Source organism: Streptopelia decaocto, assembly GCF_964273445.1.
Source record: "Streptopelia decaocto genome assembly, chromosome: 2".
Lineage (NCBI taxonomy): Eukaryota > Metazoa > Chordata > Aves > Columbiformes > Columbidae > Streptopelia > Streptopelia decaocto.
Window position 1 is genome coordinate 158,460,464 of NC_138655.1, and position 17,705 is coordinate 158,478,168.

Here is a 17,705-nt window from a genome sequence, read left to right on the forward strand (position 1 = left end):
AGCGGCACACGGCGCATTTAAATAGCTTTCAAGAGCTAGATTGCTTAGGGCAGCAAGAGCCCATCAATCTACCTAAAATTATACAGTCCCTGACAGAATTCCCTGCTTTTTTCCCTTTCTCCTCGGAGGGTCACTTAATGCATGGGGCATTTTGCTGCCTAACAAAATTAATCTGCAGGGAAATGCAAATACATTCAATAAATAAAACACAGGAGTCCTCTTGCAGGCTGCACAATGGGAACACATACCTAAGAGAATCGAAAACTCATAATTTGATCTACTATATGAAAACACGCGATACTAAATAGGGTATCATTGTATTCAAAGCCAAAGCACATGCATTCCAAACACAATGAATGGAAGTACTGCTTGCAGGAGCTACTGCAAAATGCTACCAGATAATCACAGCGCAGAACGAAACCTCAGTGAAAACAGCAACAATTAAATCGGCTGCACATTTCCCTGAACTCCTCGCTGCTCTGCCACAGCCACTGATATAGTATTATACCAACTTTAGTGGCATTTCTAAACCAGCTATTCAACAGTCCCTGCACAGAGGTGACAGATCTTAAAATTAATTCTGTTCTACGAGAGTTAAACCAGTGCAAAATCCTGGTATTTAAAGTGATACACGGATGTGCCTGTTGTAATGAGCAAGTGACAGGATGAGAGGAAACAGCCTCAAGTTGTGGACATTTAGATTGGATATTAGGAAGAAAAATCTTCATAGAAAGGGTTGTCGGGCATTGGAACAGGCTGCCCAGGGCAGTGGTGGAGTCACCATCCCTGGAGGGGTTTAAAAGATGCAGAGATGAGGTTCTGAGGGACACGGTTTAGTGCTGGAGTTAGGTTATGGTTGGACTCAATGACCCTGAGGATCTCTTCCAACTGAAGTGATTCTGTGATTCCCATACGCTGTTGTAATTGCAGGGTGAGAGAGGACACAGCCCAGTCCTGAAGAGGTGACACCCACCTCACCCAGCACTCCGGCAGGTAAAAGACTCAGAAAAGGAAAACTTGCTCCATGATATGCCCAAAACTGAGGGACTTGGCACCCATAGGTCTCATACCCCAGGGAACTAGTCTAACCATAAAGGTTAGAACGGGTTCTCCATCCCCTCCTGTTTGATCTAAGGGAGCATCCTGGGAATAGAAGAGGATGGGAAGTGCAGAAGGGACTGAAAATTTTCTGACTGGGACAATGTCCCATCAGATCTCAAAGGGGCTAAGGAGGAAGATCCCAAAGCTCTGTAGGACTAGACGCTTCAGACCTCAACTGATGGGGTTGACTCCAACTTTAGGACACAGACTCTCTGATAGAGCAGCATGTTGGAAGTAGCTCCTAGTTCAAGAGTCAGGAAATAAGGAAAGTTGGCCAAACTATAAGGTGTTCTAAGGTTCAAGATACTTTAAAAAGATTTTTGAAGCATCAGTGTTAAAACAAGAACAATTTCTCCACCTCAATTTCATTGAAATGTTAATGTTGCTGACACCACACCATTTCACATCGATGTGGTACTTTCTACTGCTTCAGTGATTGACAGCACTATGTTGGCATTAAACAAAGTAAGACATTCTTTTGGATAACTGGTAACAGGAGAGGTATCAAGAAGGATTATCAGTGCAGGTAAAGGAATGGTTTGCCATCTGAGCATCACTGGACGCCAGATAACAGGTTCTGAATCACTATTTATAGCACTAAAAACATCTGCTGCCTTCAGACATTCCAGGATAACAACACGGCACTCCCCTCAAAACTGGTGGCCCTGGCGAGACTCGGCATCTAAGTAAGAACTGCACCATTTCACACAATACTGATTATTAAGTGACATAGTTCTAAAAGGTGACTTCAGACAACTCCAAGAACATTGTGATCCACAAGTACAAGTGAAAAGGACAAACTCTCCAAGGAAGCACGCTGGCCGTGTTCTTGGAAACACCCACAGAACACACTGATCCTTTATCTTGCACAAGTATCAGGAGAGCTGCTCACCTTCATCGGCGGGTATTTATGGTAAGGAGCTGCCCCTGTGGCCAGTTCGATAGCGGTGATCCCAAAGCTCCAGATGTCTGCCTTGAAATCGTATCCTCTGACCTGAAAAACATGAGAGGATTTTAGCGTGTGCCCCCTGGTAGCCTATGCTACAATCCCTTTTTTTTAGCGTATTACACGTCCTTTCTCCCTTCCCTCTCAAATTCAGAAAGACCAGCACTACAGTGTTAAAGAGATGGACAGGACACTTCACCCAGTTCCTCATACCTTCAAAGAGGTGTTTTAGAAATCATAATCTGACGAAAATGATGGTTGCGGACTGTACAACAGTGACTGTTTTGCCATAAACCTCTCCATGTGTGAAACAAAGGGGCAGTGGGTTAACCCAGGCTCCGACTTCTACACAACATCACAGCGAGTCATTAAACGTCCTAATGAAACTCTCCTATTCAATAGACGGACGGTTATACCCTCGGGACATATGCCTCACTACACTTTTACTCAACCGCTTAATCAATCTGACTGCAAACATGCTCAATCCTGAAACTCTGGTCCCCACCAGCTCAGTAAAAAGCCCCTGGTTCCTGTCTTCAGATTAATATTTCCATCCACTAATTAATAGTAGCTTCTGCGCTTGACATTAAACACAGGCTTGTTGAGGAAAATTTATAGCGTTTGCTTCCTTTCATGCACAGGAAAAAATATTTCATACGCCAAAGCGGTTACTTCCTCACTATCATTAGGTAATATTTTGGCACTTGCTTTCTCTGCTGCAGGGGAGAGACATTATGTACTAATTTCAACAGCAGCTACAAAAATCAAAGGAATGGTTTGTATTTCTTCTCGCTAGACTATGGAAAAATGAATATTGAATCAGAGCAAAGCTAATAGGGCTATTGTGTTCAGCTAACCTAGCGAGCTTCAGAAAGATACTCATTGTGAGGAAGCCAAAAACGTTTCCCAGACTACCTTTAAGGTGATCTTGTATCTTGGCAAACAAACAAAAAACCTTCTTGCACTATTTATTGTATAGTACTAGAGTTGAACTGAATTTTATGATAGCAACAGCAGTTTATATCTTGCACTAATTTCATCAGCTCTGCAGGTTTTCATGAGCCTTAATGGTCTAAGAAGCTTCTCGAAGCACCGCGGTTTATGGACACCACGACTAAGAACACATTTTGAGTCATTTACCTAAAGCCCAGATATAATTTAAAACAATGCAGCGCAGGAAAAATATGGTGTAAGGGTTTGGGTTCTGCCCCCCCTTCTCCCAATTTTTAGGTTTTGATAATAACTTTGGGACATTCTTTAGCTTTATATTTCAGTTAATCTTGTAGCACATCTATACACTGTCCAGTTTCCCATTCCCCACTGGGGTTTTAACTGTTTAGTGGATTTTTTTCTAATTTTCTCATATAATCCTGCTTGCAAATGAAAAGTATAACTTCAGAGCCCTCTAGAGTAGCACATCAGGTTTTCTTTGCCATAAATCCATCAAGTGAACACACATTAAAAGACAATGACAAGCTATAATGTAGTTACATGCTAAAGGAACTTAACGATGCTGAAAGCAATCCAGATGGAGCTGGGTCAATAATATCTGCGTATGGAAGTCTAACTTACAGCAACCCCTGTGTACTTTCTCCTGGGCTGGATTTAGCAGCCCAGAGTGACACCTGCTGGAAGCCAGCACAGGGATGTACATGGATGCCGAAGGATTTCACATCAGCATCCAAAAATCCAGCCTCACCTCATATTTGCACCAAGTCAGATGTACACAGCCCTTGTGCAAGTGTCAGACACCCTAGAAAATCTCTTTCAGCAACACAACTGTTGCACCAAGAACCTCCTGTCTGTCACTAAAAAATTCATTTCCCCTTTTAGCACCTTCCTTAAGACCTTTTTTTCACTCCTTCTGTTGTCCTGTGGCCTAGAGCAGCATCATTAGGTCCTCGTCAGCTCAACGAGTCCTGCGCCCCAGGAAAGGACACAAGGGACAGGAAAGGGACAACCTTTGTGTAGAGTCTTACATCTAGGTAGGAATAACCCCAGGTTCCAGTATAAGTTGGGGAATGACCTGTTGGAGAGCAGGGTAGGGGAAAGGGACCTGGGAGTCTGGTGGACAGCAGGGTGACCATGAGCCAGCACTGGGCCCTTGTGGCCAGGAAGGCCAATGGTACCTGGGGTGGGTTAGAAGGGGGTGGTCAGTAGGTCAGAGAGGTTCTCCTGCCCCTCTGCTCTGCCCTGGGGAGACCACACCTGGAATATTGTGTCCAGTTGTGGCCCCTCAGTTCCAGCAGGACAGGGAACTGCTGGAGAGAGTCCAGCGCAGGGCAACAAAGATGCTGAAGGGAGTGGAGCATCTCCCGTGTGAGGAAAGGCTGAGGGAGCTGGGGCTCTGGAGCTTGGAGAAGAGGAGACTGAGGGGTGACCTCATTCATGTTTACAGACATAGAACGGGTGAGTGTCAGGAGGATGGAGCCAGGCTCTTCTTGGTGACAACCAATGATGGGACAAGGGGTAATGGGTTCAAACTGGAACACAGGAGGTTCCACTTAAATTGAGAAGAAACTTCTTCTCAGTGAGGGTGGCAGAGCCTGGCCCAGGCTGCCCAGGGAGGTTGTGGAGTCTCCTTCTGTGCAGACATTCCAACCCGCCTGGACACCTTCCTGTGTAACCTCATCTGGGTGTTCCTGCTCCATGGGGGGATTGCACTGGATGAACTTTCGAGGTCCCTTCCAACCCCTGACATTCTGTCATTTCTGTGAACCTTTTTCTTCTAGTTTTGGAAACACTTAATACTCTTTTTTTAATTTTTAAATCAAAAGATGCAGAGTATATGGCAATGGAGCAGTTCAGAAGTTCACAAAGACTAGTCCTGACTTGGGGAAGGTGTCTTGCACCCTACGGTGTTAGATTGGTACTCAAGGAGTTTGCAGGAGCGCACCAGCCTCTCCAAGCCACCATGGGAACCACTCAAAAGGCCAAATAGCAAAAAAGCCCTTCATCAATAATACATTTAAACTACTTCAAAATTCTCAGTTCCTCAGAAAGTTTTAGATATAGGAAAAAGAAAAGCATTCAAGTTTTACCACTGCTGTATTTCATTTTATATTTGAGGCAGTCTCAAGATCATCCTAAATTTCAAAACAGCAAGGCAAAAAAACAAGGTGGGTTTATTTTAATGAAACAATGTCTTCCTCATGTCAAACGCTGAGCTCAGGCCTCTGTCAAACACTTTAAGGTGATGAGAGACAGTTTTCAAAATGCTTGTAGCACTGAACTTCAATGCAAAAGACAGCTGCTGCAAAATGCCTCTTTGGGACTGTAACAACTCCCCACTCTGACGTGTTGCGATATTCTCAATTCTTGTATTTGCAAAGGCAGATGAGCACACTATTGAGCTGTACATGTGCACATCTACCATGTGTGAAACTGTTTATATTCTACCTCACTTTTAGGCAAGAAGGAGGGGCAGGTTAATCTTCCTTATGCAACAGCTGAGCTGTCTCATTCTCACCTTTGGTAGGAGCCTGGAGAAAAGGAAAACAGCAAAAACCTACTGAACACTTGAATACTCCCCAATACAAGCCTGACCACAATGGGCAAATCAAAGACAATCCTGTGGTTTTAAACAGCGTTATAGGATGCCAAATTATTATCTAGTCTGAAGTCAATACAGCCATTCCTGATAACAGGGAATCCCAGGTGCAGATCAGCTCAGAGGACAGTAGCAAAAACAATTCACCTGCTCCATCACTTCTGGTGCCATCCAGCAAGGTGTGCCCACAAAAGTTTTCCTGACTTTATTTCTGGTAATGTCACCACCAGTGGCCAGAAATGCACTGACACCAAAGTCTGAAAAGAAAACAAAAAAAGATATTTATTAAGAACACATCCTGAGCAAACTGAATGCTTGTCCCCCCGCCTTTCCCCTCGTATTCCCAGCCATCTATTACGCAGTTACGCATGAGGAGTTTCCTAATGAACGAAGAATGATCAACAGTTCCCTAAGAGTGCTGGTAAACGAATGGTCTGGAGTTCAGCATTCAATTACCAGAGCTCTCAGTGCTGGCCAGCACAGAGGAAAATTCCACTCTCCATCACAGCCCACTGGTCACATTACAGCCCCAGCAGACCTGCCGCTGACAGCCAGAGCTTTATCTACACACACAACAAGCCATAAATGAACTTCAATTAGCGCCCTGTTAATACTTGCCACAAGAAAGCCAGGCACATAAAAAGTGACTTCCTAACACTTTGCTGTCCTAACTGCATCCTGGAGGTACCAGCCCCTTATTCTGGATGTTTTATTACCAGAATATGCTTTGCTCAGTAATCTTCCATCACTGAGATGCTCAGTACTTTAACAGAGCTTGGAGCAGTTCCCGACACACAGCAGTGTTACCAAACCGAGGAGCAGCTTTACAGAGAGGGATTCACGCTCTGCACAGCGTCACCCCCACCCAAAACATCTTCCACGGGATGAAGGATGCTCAAGGATGGCCCACGCGCTCGGTGGCAATTGTATTACTTCAAGCAAATCATTCCTTTAGATAAAAACTACGCTTTCAAACATAACAGAGGTGGTTTATGCAACTAAGAATGACATGGAAAACAGGATCTGTGAACAGCAGCGGGATAGCAATGGGTTATGGTGTGTTCTGAGAAGAACATAAAAGATTGGGCAACCAAGTTGTTCAAGAAAATATGGCAGACTTTCCTTGGAGAACAAAAATAAATCAGGTGACAGGAAAACTATGAATATCAAACTATTTCTTCCCAATTTGCATCAAACTACACTGCTTATGTATTGCAGAATTATAGACCTGCAATGGGTCATTCTCCATAATTCCATTTTATCCACACATCCGACCATACAAACAATCAAAACATCAAATTCTGGTTTTGAGATTGGTGACAGGCTTGGAAGATAAATCTCTGACATTCGAGGGCTATTTCACATAAAACCAAAACATTATTGACCACAACTGGTTTGGAAATTCTTGAAACTCAGCTGACATAGTTAAATGTAAAAGCAAAAGACTTCTCAGAGGAGCCATGGAGTAACTTAAGGATGTTGTCCAAACTGAGGAATCCACCGTAACAAAAATCCCCCTGTATGATTTCCAAGCAATGGCACCCATGTGGGGACACCCCAAGCTTCCTCTGCATCACACCAGCAGCACAATGAGCCCCTCCTCAGTCTTTCAATATTTGAGAAATACCACTGGAATAATCACTCCAAGAACACTGTGGTGAGAACTTCCAGCTCGCTTAGGTCAGAGTTGTCCAAGGACAGGAACTCTGTGCTCACTACAATACTGGACATGGATAACTGAAAGGTGACGCTAAAGAAAGTTGTATTGAAATCCCAGGGCTAAAACAAGCACTAGCAAATGGCTTTTCATTAGGGTTCAGCTCCTTCCAGATGCGCTGTCCTGTTTGCTATCCTGTTCCTGGCGGCATCGTATTTTCCCCACTAACCTTGACATTTTAGCATGTTTAGATGGATCACTATAATCTGTATTTTTCTGGAAAGCCACTTTTGCAACAGTGATTTTGCTTTGAGATCTTCCACCATCCCTGCTTTTCTCAGAAAACAGAACGACCTTCCTAAAAAGTTCAAGGTAAAATTACTTGCGCTTTACTGCTCATTACAGGACATCTTGTATCATCTATTGTTCTAAACACAAGAGCAATTAGAAGTTCTTTTAAATAAGAGGACACTAATAGAAACTTGTCCAAGTGCCATCAGCATTTTCTTGTGATGTGCTGTATTTGAACTTGTGTATATTATCTTACCTCAAGTTTCCATGCAGTCATTTGGAGGGTAAAGGAAATGCCATACCAAGTAAACGCATTCCCGCAGTAAATACACAAGTCCTTTACACAGCATCTCACATCAAATACAAGTTTATAAATTCTAGTTGGAAAGCTTAAAACAGAATTAAACTGTATTCTGTTACATAGTTGATTTATTCAATGTTTTCCTGATCGATTTCCCTCATTTCAAGTGGGTTAAAACAGGCGGAACCAGCCTGAGCTGCTCTGCTGGAAGGGAAGACTCTGAAACCATCTTCTCAAATGTCATCTTATTAATTTCATTTAAGTCCCAACTATTAAGATGAGAATGTGCCTGCTCTCAAGAAATATCTATAAAGCAATAAAATAAGATCCCGACCACAAGTTAGGGCTCAATTCTTATTTCTGAACTGTGGGTACAACCCGCATCCCATTCTCCCCACCACTGTTAACTACCCTCAGAAAGGCTAAAACAAAACCAGGTTATTGCAAATTAACTCTAAAAAATGGGAAACCTCATGAAATTCAAGAGGTACGAGAGCTCACAAGGGTTTACATTTGTACTCCTCTTCACCAGTTTGTACTTCGCATTGGCTGGAAAGCGCCGCATCGATCACCAGAACCAGGGAGGAACTGGAAATGCTCAGTTCTGGGTTGCCATACCATTAACCACCACTGCTGGGAATCCAGCGACTGTCAGATATTCTAAAAGAGCCCAAAACCTGCAGATTTCCAGCAGTCTGCTGGCAAATAAAAGTCTGCAGGATGTCTGGATGCAAGTGGTAGGATTATTGCTTTTAAATCATTTTTCCAAAGCAATGTAGGAAAGATTCATCTGCTGGACCTGCTTCAGTGATATAAAGCAAAGACTTGTTAGAAAAGAAAATCTCCAGACGCTCGTAGCACAGCAAAAACAATCCAGAATGGAAATAATCCTGCTGATGCAGGTTTTGCACTAAACATGGCCAATTTCATCCTTTTCAGTAGAAACATCATGTGTTGCAAACCACATCGCCTACAAAATACGCAACAGCAGCAATGAAGTTGCAGAATGAAGTGTTTGAAAAAGCTCGGTGTTAGGCAACAATTCCTGCTGCTAGGGTTGCCCAATTTGAAAACCACTCTGGCCACTCAAGAAACGCAAAAGCTGAAAGGAAAAGTCTTCTCTTACTATTCTGGGTTGCAGAAACAAAGACCTAAACAACTCGCCAACACAAGAACGCTGGGGCAGGACCACATCGCATCAGGTACCATCACATCTGGGTATATCAGGAAGAGAAATTTCTACAGTATCATAATTTGATAATTTAATTCAAATCTAGAGGTCAGACACCGAAAATCATCTCTCCTTGGCCATATCAAAGGTCACTGACATCAAAGAGCCTCCTACATAGTCTGGTGGGTTTGGATCAGAGTCTAAAGCAGCAGTTCCCAACTTCAGAGGAGCAGGAGCACAAAACACCCCTGGACTGGGCACTGGGGAGGCCAAACCGCAAATCCTGGGGTCAGTTTTGGGCCCCTCAAGACAAGCAAGACCTTAAGGTGCTGGAGCAAGTTCAGAGAAGGGAACGGAGCTGGGGAAGGGGCTGGAGCACAAGTGTGATGGGAGCGGCTGAGGGACCTGGGGGGTTCAGCTGGAGAACAGGAGCTGAGGGGAGACCTTCTGATCTCTGAACTGCCTGAAAGGAGCTTGGAGCATGGAGGGGGTTGGTCTCTTCTCCCAAGGAGCAAGTGACAGGATGAGAGGAAATGGCCTCAAGTTGCACCAGGGGGGGTTCTGATTGGATATTAGGAAAAAATTCTTCATGGGAAGGGTTGTTGGGCATTGGAACAGGCTGCCCAGGGCAGTGGTGGAGTCACCATCCCTGGAGGGGTTTAAATGATGCACAGATGAGGTTCTTAGGGACATGGTTTAGTGCCACTGTTGGGTTAACAGTTGGACACAATGATCTTGAGAATCTCTTCCAACCAAAATGGTTCTATGATTCTAATAAACCCATCTTGACATGAGACCTTTTGAAGTTGTTTTTAACCTTGGGTAGCTGATATATTATTCCCCCTCGAGCAAAAATAAAAGTATTTCAGAAAACAGCACTAGATACATTCCTCACTGGTCACCTTCCTTCTTCAGATGTTCACCATCGGAAAATATTTGTAGTTGTACTTGGTGTATTTCTGCAAAGCTCCCAGCTCTTAGAGCACTGAAGATGAATAAAGTCTGGCAAGAAAAGGAGGAACCTGGTGCTAAACAGCAATTCTGAGCTGAGAACGCAGTGGGAAACACCAGAGAAAAGGAACTTTAGTGAAGAATAAAGATCAAAAACTTCTTTACTTGAAAGACTATATGGCTACCCAGTAGTAATGGAGCTACAAATACACATTTGCTCTACCAAATTCTCATTTGGATCTCCCATTAGATCTCTACAGTCACATATTTCTAATCAATCAATATGTAGAACAGCAGCTTTCTTTTTACATGCATCACAAGTTTAGCCTTTCCGCAATAAAGTCAATGCACATAAAAGATGGATGAAATCCCTCTGCTGAGTAAACAAAGATCACAGCTAAACCCAAGCCCCAACAGCACGTTAATAGAGATGCACAAAGTAACTTCAGGACGCCAAAGGCCAGGCCGTGTGCAGCAACCACCCTCGGAGAATTTCACAAGCTGTTTCAACAACCCAACAGAGCAACATCTCTTCAGGAAATGCAGATAGTACAAGCGACACAAAGAGCAAGTTACTTCACATCGTGCTGCTGCAAGGGAGGCACCAAAACGCTCCACCAACCACAGAGAAAATTGGGTTTGCCTATCTTTTTAAAGGGAGAAGAAGTTCAGACATGCCCACAATACAACTCCGCTTGAGTCAGTCGTGCATTCGGCACTCTTCTCCTTGTTATACATGTGTGTCTTGCCCCTTTTTAAAGCAATTTAATCTCCCCAAGTTAAGAGTTTCCTATGGGAAAGTGGGAGAATGAGTGCGCCCGCATCACAGCTCAATGTTTATGTAGAGTGCTATTTTAGTACAATGAATTAAGAGCACTCAGGAACACAGCGAACCGGTGACAAGCTGGCATGGATTTGTGGAAAGTTACACAAATTCAGTTACACAAGTTTTCGCCTGGCCTTAACTATCCCCATTTTATAAATAGATAAAGTGAGAGGGGTTGGGCAATTTGCCCGGTATCAATTAGCAAGTCCCGAACGACTTTGTGAAATCTCAAATCTACTTCAAGCACTTGGCAAGGCGACCAGCCCGGGACCCGGCGAGCGCCACTCACAGCACGCGGTAACAATGCCGACCGGTTTTAAAACCTGAAGATATTCATGTTACTGTTCTTACAACAGAAAAAACCCCACACGTGGAGGGACATGTGCCTTTCAGCCTTGGGTAGGCCCTTGCTTCTTCACATTCAATCACAGCAGCTTGGGTGATATTATTCATATCCAAATGGATACAATCAGGGGAAGAAGAAAAGATTTAGACCAGTCTCATGTTGTGCTATGGATGGAGATGGTTCATACCAAGAAGTCTCATGTACCCCGGGAGAGCCCCCCTCAACCTCTCCCATCCCTTCCCAGCCTATCAAGACTCATTTCATTTCACAATAATTTATAGGGCCGGCACAGTTAAATAAACCAAAGAATATTAAGCCTTGCTTACTGTGAGAAGTCATCTCGGGGTTCATGCAGCAATATTAGGGGCGATGCAGTTTATGTTGATAAAGAGTTTTTACCCATGCGGCTTTGAGACTCCAGGGAACCAGTAAATGTCAGGGCAGAGAGGTTTTATGCTCTGATTAAATTAAAAAACACAATAACTGCCACAGCGAGGCTGGAACACAAAAGAACGCGGCTATCTCAATTTACATTGCAACCACCATCAGCACGGCCCACAACAATGGTATCTGGGAAAGAGTCCTGCTCTCTCCAGAGGAAAGATTAATTCAATGTGCAGGAGAACACTCCAAACTGAGAAAGCGATACACTCTGAATTGTAACAGGCTCCAAAAAGTCAGTGCCAAGCCACAAGCTCAAACCAGTGCCCTTGGGGAAAAAATAAACTAAAATAAATGATGTTAAGATAGAAGCAAACAGCCTCGGTTTAGGTCTCACTGGTTAGCTTGATCTGTTAAAGGTGATTTTATGCCTTGGTTTAGTGAATGCACATTTTGAAAGCAAAAGGAGCGACACAGTTAAAAATAGAGTAAAAAGACATGAGCAAAAATACCGAATTGAGGGAACAGAGTGTACTATCAGCAAGTTTGCTGATGACACCAAGCTGGAAGGAGTGGCTGACATTGGAAGCTGTGATGCCATCCAGAGACCTGGGCAGGCTGGAGAGTTGGACAGGGAAAAATTTAATGAAATATAACAAGGCAAAGTGTGGAGTCTTGAATCTGGGCAGGAACAACTCCAGGTTCCAGTATAAGTTGGGGAATGACCTATTAGAGAGCAGTGTAGGGGAAAGGGACCTGGGGGTCCTGGGGACAGCAGGATGACCATGAGCCAGCACTGGGCCCTTGTGGCCAGGAAGCCAATGGTACCTGGGGTGGGTTAGAAGGGGGTGGTCAGTAGGTCAGAGAGGTTCTCCTGCCCCTCTACTCTGCCCTGGGGAGACCACACCTGGAATATTGTGTCCAGCTGTGGCCCCTCAGTTCCAGCAGGACAGGGAACTGCTGGAGAGAGTCCAGCGCAGGGCAACAAAGATGCTGAAGGGAGTGGAGCATCTCCCGTGTGAGGAAAGCCTGAGGGAGCTGGGGCTCTGGAGCTGGAGAAGAGGAGACTGAGGGGTGACCTCAGTAATGTTTACAGATATATAAAGGGTGAATGTCACGAGGATGGAGCCAGGCTCTTCTCAGTGACAGCCAACAGTAGGACAAGGGGTAATGGGTTCAAACTGGAATACAAGAGGTTCCACTTAAATTTGAGAAGAAACTCCTTCCCAATGAGGGTGGCAGAGCCTGGCCCAGGCTGCCCAGGGAGGTTGTGGAGTCTCCTTCTCTGCAGACATTCCAACCTGCCTGGACACCTTCCTGTGTAACCTCATCTGGGTGTTCCTGCTCCATGGGGGGATTGCACTGGATGAGCTTTCCAGGTCCCTTCCAATCCCTGACATTCTGTGATTCTGTGAATCCCAGCATTTGGGGAGCAGTTTGAAGTGGGGCATCTTTGCAGGCCAGGAGAGGAATTTTTAGAATTCCTACTTCAAGCAAATTCCTCCTAATTCTGATTTGTACTCCACAGCTTTTCCTGTGCCCACAGCAGCTCGCAGGCTCCTACCAGCAGTTTTCACATCCAAGTCACAGCCACCAACTCCGATTTACAACCAACCTCAGAAACATCAGACTCACCTCCCTCAAGCTGCATTTTCTGTTCAGCCTTGATAGAACAGCACAGCCAAAATGAATTAAAGAGACTAAGTTTCCACTGGTTAGACCTGTACAATCCTGCAGCAAAATTATTGCCATAAATTCTATACAGTGAGAGTGGCCCAAGTCTTAGAATTAAATTCACTGACATGTTGTGGAGCAATAGTTCAGGTTTCCTCCACTACAGGGTCAAGCATATTTTTGTAAATAAATCTGAAAGAAGCTTTGGGTTTTTTGGTGTTGTTTTGTTTTTAAAAGGATTTCCAGTTCCAGATTTACATTCCTTACCTTTAGGATTTACATTTCTTCTGAAACAAGCAGCGTGAAATGTGTCAAGCAGCAGGAAACACACAAGAACAAGAGGCTGCAAAGGCCAAACACTGAAAAGGACCTTCAAAGCGAGGCAGTTTTGATAGAGGGATGGCAAAAGGGAAAGGAGTCATTATAAAAGAACTGAAGTCATTTTTCCTGCTACATTATTTGCATTTTTTACATACACCAAACCAGCTCCTTCAAGGGAGGTGCCCCATTCATTCTGACCCTCAGGCTTCATTCCACAGCTGATCAACCTCTTTTTCCTCACGGTGTAACTTTCCAGTGAAACTTAAAGACATTTGTTTCATGGGAACATGCTGATGTCACCCAGCTGATAATTGAAGCACGCAACAGAATTATTCATAATATGCGTTTATACTATAGTCAAAGGCAAGTGCTTTGATCTCGTTGAAATAAAACTCACTTTCTTGGGATTGGTTTCCTTCCAGCGTTTTTTTTTCCCTCAAAAGAATTCACGAGGAATTTTGCTATTTCATCCTGGGGCAGGAAGAAAGGAGGCCCAAGTGTCAGAAATTCCCACAGAAACGAACAATCTCATGTTACGGCCAGGTCAGGATCTTCCCTACCGTTGGGTCACTCATTTATTTTTATTTCTTTCAAGTCATCAGCTGCCTTTGCAAAAACCAAAGGGCTTCCTGCCGCCGCGGTGAACTCGCTGCCCTTGGTTTGAGTTGCTCTGTTCTGTCCCATGAAAGGTTACAGCCTTGGTGCTTTCGCGTGTTCAAAGAAAGAATTTGGAAAGAGGGAACTTTGCAATGTTGCTTTCACAGAACAGGCAAAGAGGCGGATTTCACGACTTAAATGTTGCACATCTAAACCACTGGTAGACAGTTCAGTCCGGGGCATATATGGACAAATAACAAGACAAAATAAATCCTCTGAAATCTGTATAAGACTAGTCAACCTTCAAACTATTTGTCAACTAAAAATTATTCACAGAATCACAGAATGTCAGGGATTAGAAGGGACCTGGAAAGCTCATCCAGTGCAATCCCCCCATGGAGCAGGAACACCCAGATGAGGTTACACAGGAAGGTGTCCAGGCGGGTTGGAATGTCTGCAGAGAAGGAGACTCCACAACCCCCCTGGGCAGCCTGGGCCAGGCTCTGACACCCTCACTGAGAAGAAGTTTCTTCTCAAATTTAAGTGGAACCTCTTGTGTTCCAGTTTGCACCCATTGCCCCTTGTCCTACCATTGGTTGTCACTGAGAAGAGCCTGGCTCCATCCTCCTGACACTCACCCTTTATATATTTATAAACATTACTGAGGTCACCCCTCAGTCTCCTCCAGCTCCAGAGCCCCAGCTCCCTCAGCCTTTCCTCACACGGGAGATGCTCCACTCCCTTCAGCATCTTTGTTGCCCTGCGCTGGACTCTCTCCAGCAGTTCCCTGTCCTGCTGGAACTGAGGGGCCACAACTGGACACAATATTCCAGGTGTGGTCTCCCCAGGGCAGAGTAGAGGGGCAGGAGAACCTCTCTGACCTACTGACCACCCCCTTCTAATCCACCCCAGGTACCATTGGCCTTCCTGGCCACAAGGGCCCAGTGCTGGCTCATGGTCACCCTGCTGTCCCCAGGACCCCCAGGTCCCTTTCCCCTACGCTGCTCTCCAACAGGTCTTTCCCAAACTTAAACTGGAACCTGGCGTTGTTCCTGCCCAGGTGCAAGACTCTACACTTGCCTTGTTCATTACATTTTTCCCTGCCCAACTCTCCAGCCTGTCCAGGTCTCTGGATGGCAGAACAAAAAAATACATGATCAGGTACCTATTACCAGTGAGCCTTAATTAAAAAAATACCCAAATCATGGCACCCGCGTGGAAGAGAAACACAAGCAGCTTTCTGCTAGGAATGGTTGAAGTAACTTCATTGCGTCAATGCAATAGGTATTTGCAGCCTCTCCCAGAAAAAAATCTAAAGCTCTGTATAATTACAAATCCTAAATGTCACCTCTTTGCACCAATATGGAAAAAAAACAGAAGGATATTACTGTATGAAGTTTGTTCCTTTGAGCACTTTAGAAGACACACCCTGCCTTCCATCAGCTGCCATATGGGATGAATTATTTACACTTCATTACAAATATAACAGCAGGCATGAAGAGCAGTAGGGACTTAAAAGGGAAAGCAAGGCAACTTGAGGTTTTAAACACAAATCCTGTATTTCAGGTGTTAAGTCCTTGCTGCCTTCTGCGGAGGGAGAAGAGCTACCTACAGAAAACTGTGCATCACAACGTGTTCGGCTTCCTGGGGGAAAACAGAATCATAGAATCCTTTTGGTTGGAAGACCCTCAAGATCATTGAGTCCAACTGTTAACCCAATGCTGTCATTAAATTGTGTCCCTAAGAGCCTCATCTCCATGTCTATTAAACCCCTCCAGGGATGGAGACTCCGCCGCTTCCCTGGGCAGCCTGTTCCAATGCGTGACAACACTTTCCAGGAAGAAATTTTTCCTAATATCCAATCTAAACCTCCTCGGGCACAACTTGGGGCCATTTCCTCTCATGCCAAACCTCCCCCTCTCATTCCAAGATGCAAATCCAGAAATAAATATACCAAAGGAGTCCATATCCCTCAGCACACCGGCTTGTCCCACCGCTGCACTCATCAGCAGGACGTGGCACTAATGAAGAGACCTGATCACAAACAGATGTGGCTACTTCCAATTAAATATAGGACTGAACATGTTAAACATCTACAAGAATGTTTGTTAAGATGTCAGGACCAGATGCGAGCTCTGCCCTTCCAGCTAGAGGTGGCAACAAGGACCGGAAAGACAAACGTCCTGAGGAACAAGACAGCTGGAGAGGAGCCTCTGTGTTGATTAAAGAATCAAGGGTAGGAAAACAGCACACTGGGAAGAAGATAAAAACCAACTCTCACAGGTTCTAAATGCACCATCCAAAAATCTGGCCTTTCAGAATAATCATTATTAATGATTTCTGGAAGAAAAGCTCCTACAAACTTCACACATATGAAAGAAGAGATCAGAAGAGTCCAATTGGCACGAAAAAAACCCAAACCACCCACTTCTACAGATATATAATTTATCTAGACATTTTCAACGTACCTGTGCTGATGCAGCTCATGCCAATGGTTACTACAACAGACAACTCCGGGCACACGTGTACCAGCTAAAACAACTGTCCGAACATTCTTCCCAGCCCTCGGCACAGCAGCTCAGCTGCTTCCAAATCTACTTATAAAGCTTTTGGGCCACCCCTATTTGGGCTGGGTTAGGGCACTCAGCTTAAACTCTGCCACTCAGTTCAACTAAAGGGGAATGGGGAACATCCACCTGGGCAGTTTGACCAGCAGATCTTGGGTTAAGGCAAAGTTGCAAGTGACTTTTACCATCAGATATATGGTGATGAATTCATCTGCTGTTCACCACAATCCTTCTGAGAACCACCTGACGCATCAATGATGAATCAGTGAGGTCTGCACAGTCGCTTCCAAGCCTGTGAACTCACTGGTTTGAAAATCTACTAGCTTATGCCAAGAATTTTATCTAATCTATTGATTCTGAGGACTCAATAGTCAAAGGATTTATTCATGCTGATAGCAACCATTCCAAAGAATGGTATTTCAAGATAACAGATGTAATAAACTCTGGGCTGTTTTGTGGTGTTTTTATTTTTTGGTGGTGTTGGGTTTGTTCTGAGGAACTTAAGTTAATGTTTTTACACAAGTTTCTTCTTGATCATTAAACTCTTCGGATACACAGTTATGCCTCAAGTCTGTTCAAAGCTACCAGGAAAGTTACCTGCAATTTGCACTGAGCCATCTTCTCCAAGAAGAATATTTCCTGCTTTCACATCCCTGCAGAAACACAAAGCAACAAGAAGTGGAAGTTATTAAATCTTTCCTTCAACCAACAAAAATACATTAAAAGGTTATTACATATTTTGTTTCTTGCATTAGCACCTCCTTGGTTCCAAACAGGCAGAAACAGTAGGGACTTAACGCCAATTGTAACTTCAGTAGACAGACGCTAAACGGTGTTTGTACGATTTATAGCTAGTAACATTTTAAGTGCTATTCACAGGAAATAAATGAAAAACTTATCAAAAGGTACCCTCAAAATACAAGGAAAGTGGTCTGCCCCAGGTTCTTAAGTCAGCTAAAAATGTGAAAACAGAACCTAGCACTGGTCTGATACTCATGTACCCTTTTTTGGGGGGAGGTGGGAGA

At 44.3% G+C, this 17,705-nt stretch overlaps 1 protein-coding gene across 2 annotated transcripts in view; it reads right to left on the bottom strand.

Annotated features, from left to right (window-relative positions):
* OXSR1 (oxidative stress responsive kinase 1) overlaps positions 1–17,705 on the bottom strand; it is a 101,488-nt gene that overhangs the window by 22,573 nt on the left and 61,210 nt on the right. For both annotated transcript variants that reach the window (XM_082046060.1, XM_082046061.1), the window contains exons 5-7: positions 17,278–17,333; positions 5,745–5,854; positions 1,994–2,095 (exon numbers count right to left, since the gene is read on the bottom strand). In XM_082046060.1, coding sequence (XP_081902186.1) covers positions 1,994–2,095; positions 5,745–5,854; positions 17,278–17,333 — 268 coding nt within the window. The remainder of the gene's footprint in view (positions 1–1,993; positions 2,096–5,744; positions 5,855–17,277; positions 17,334–17,705) is intronic.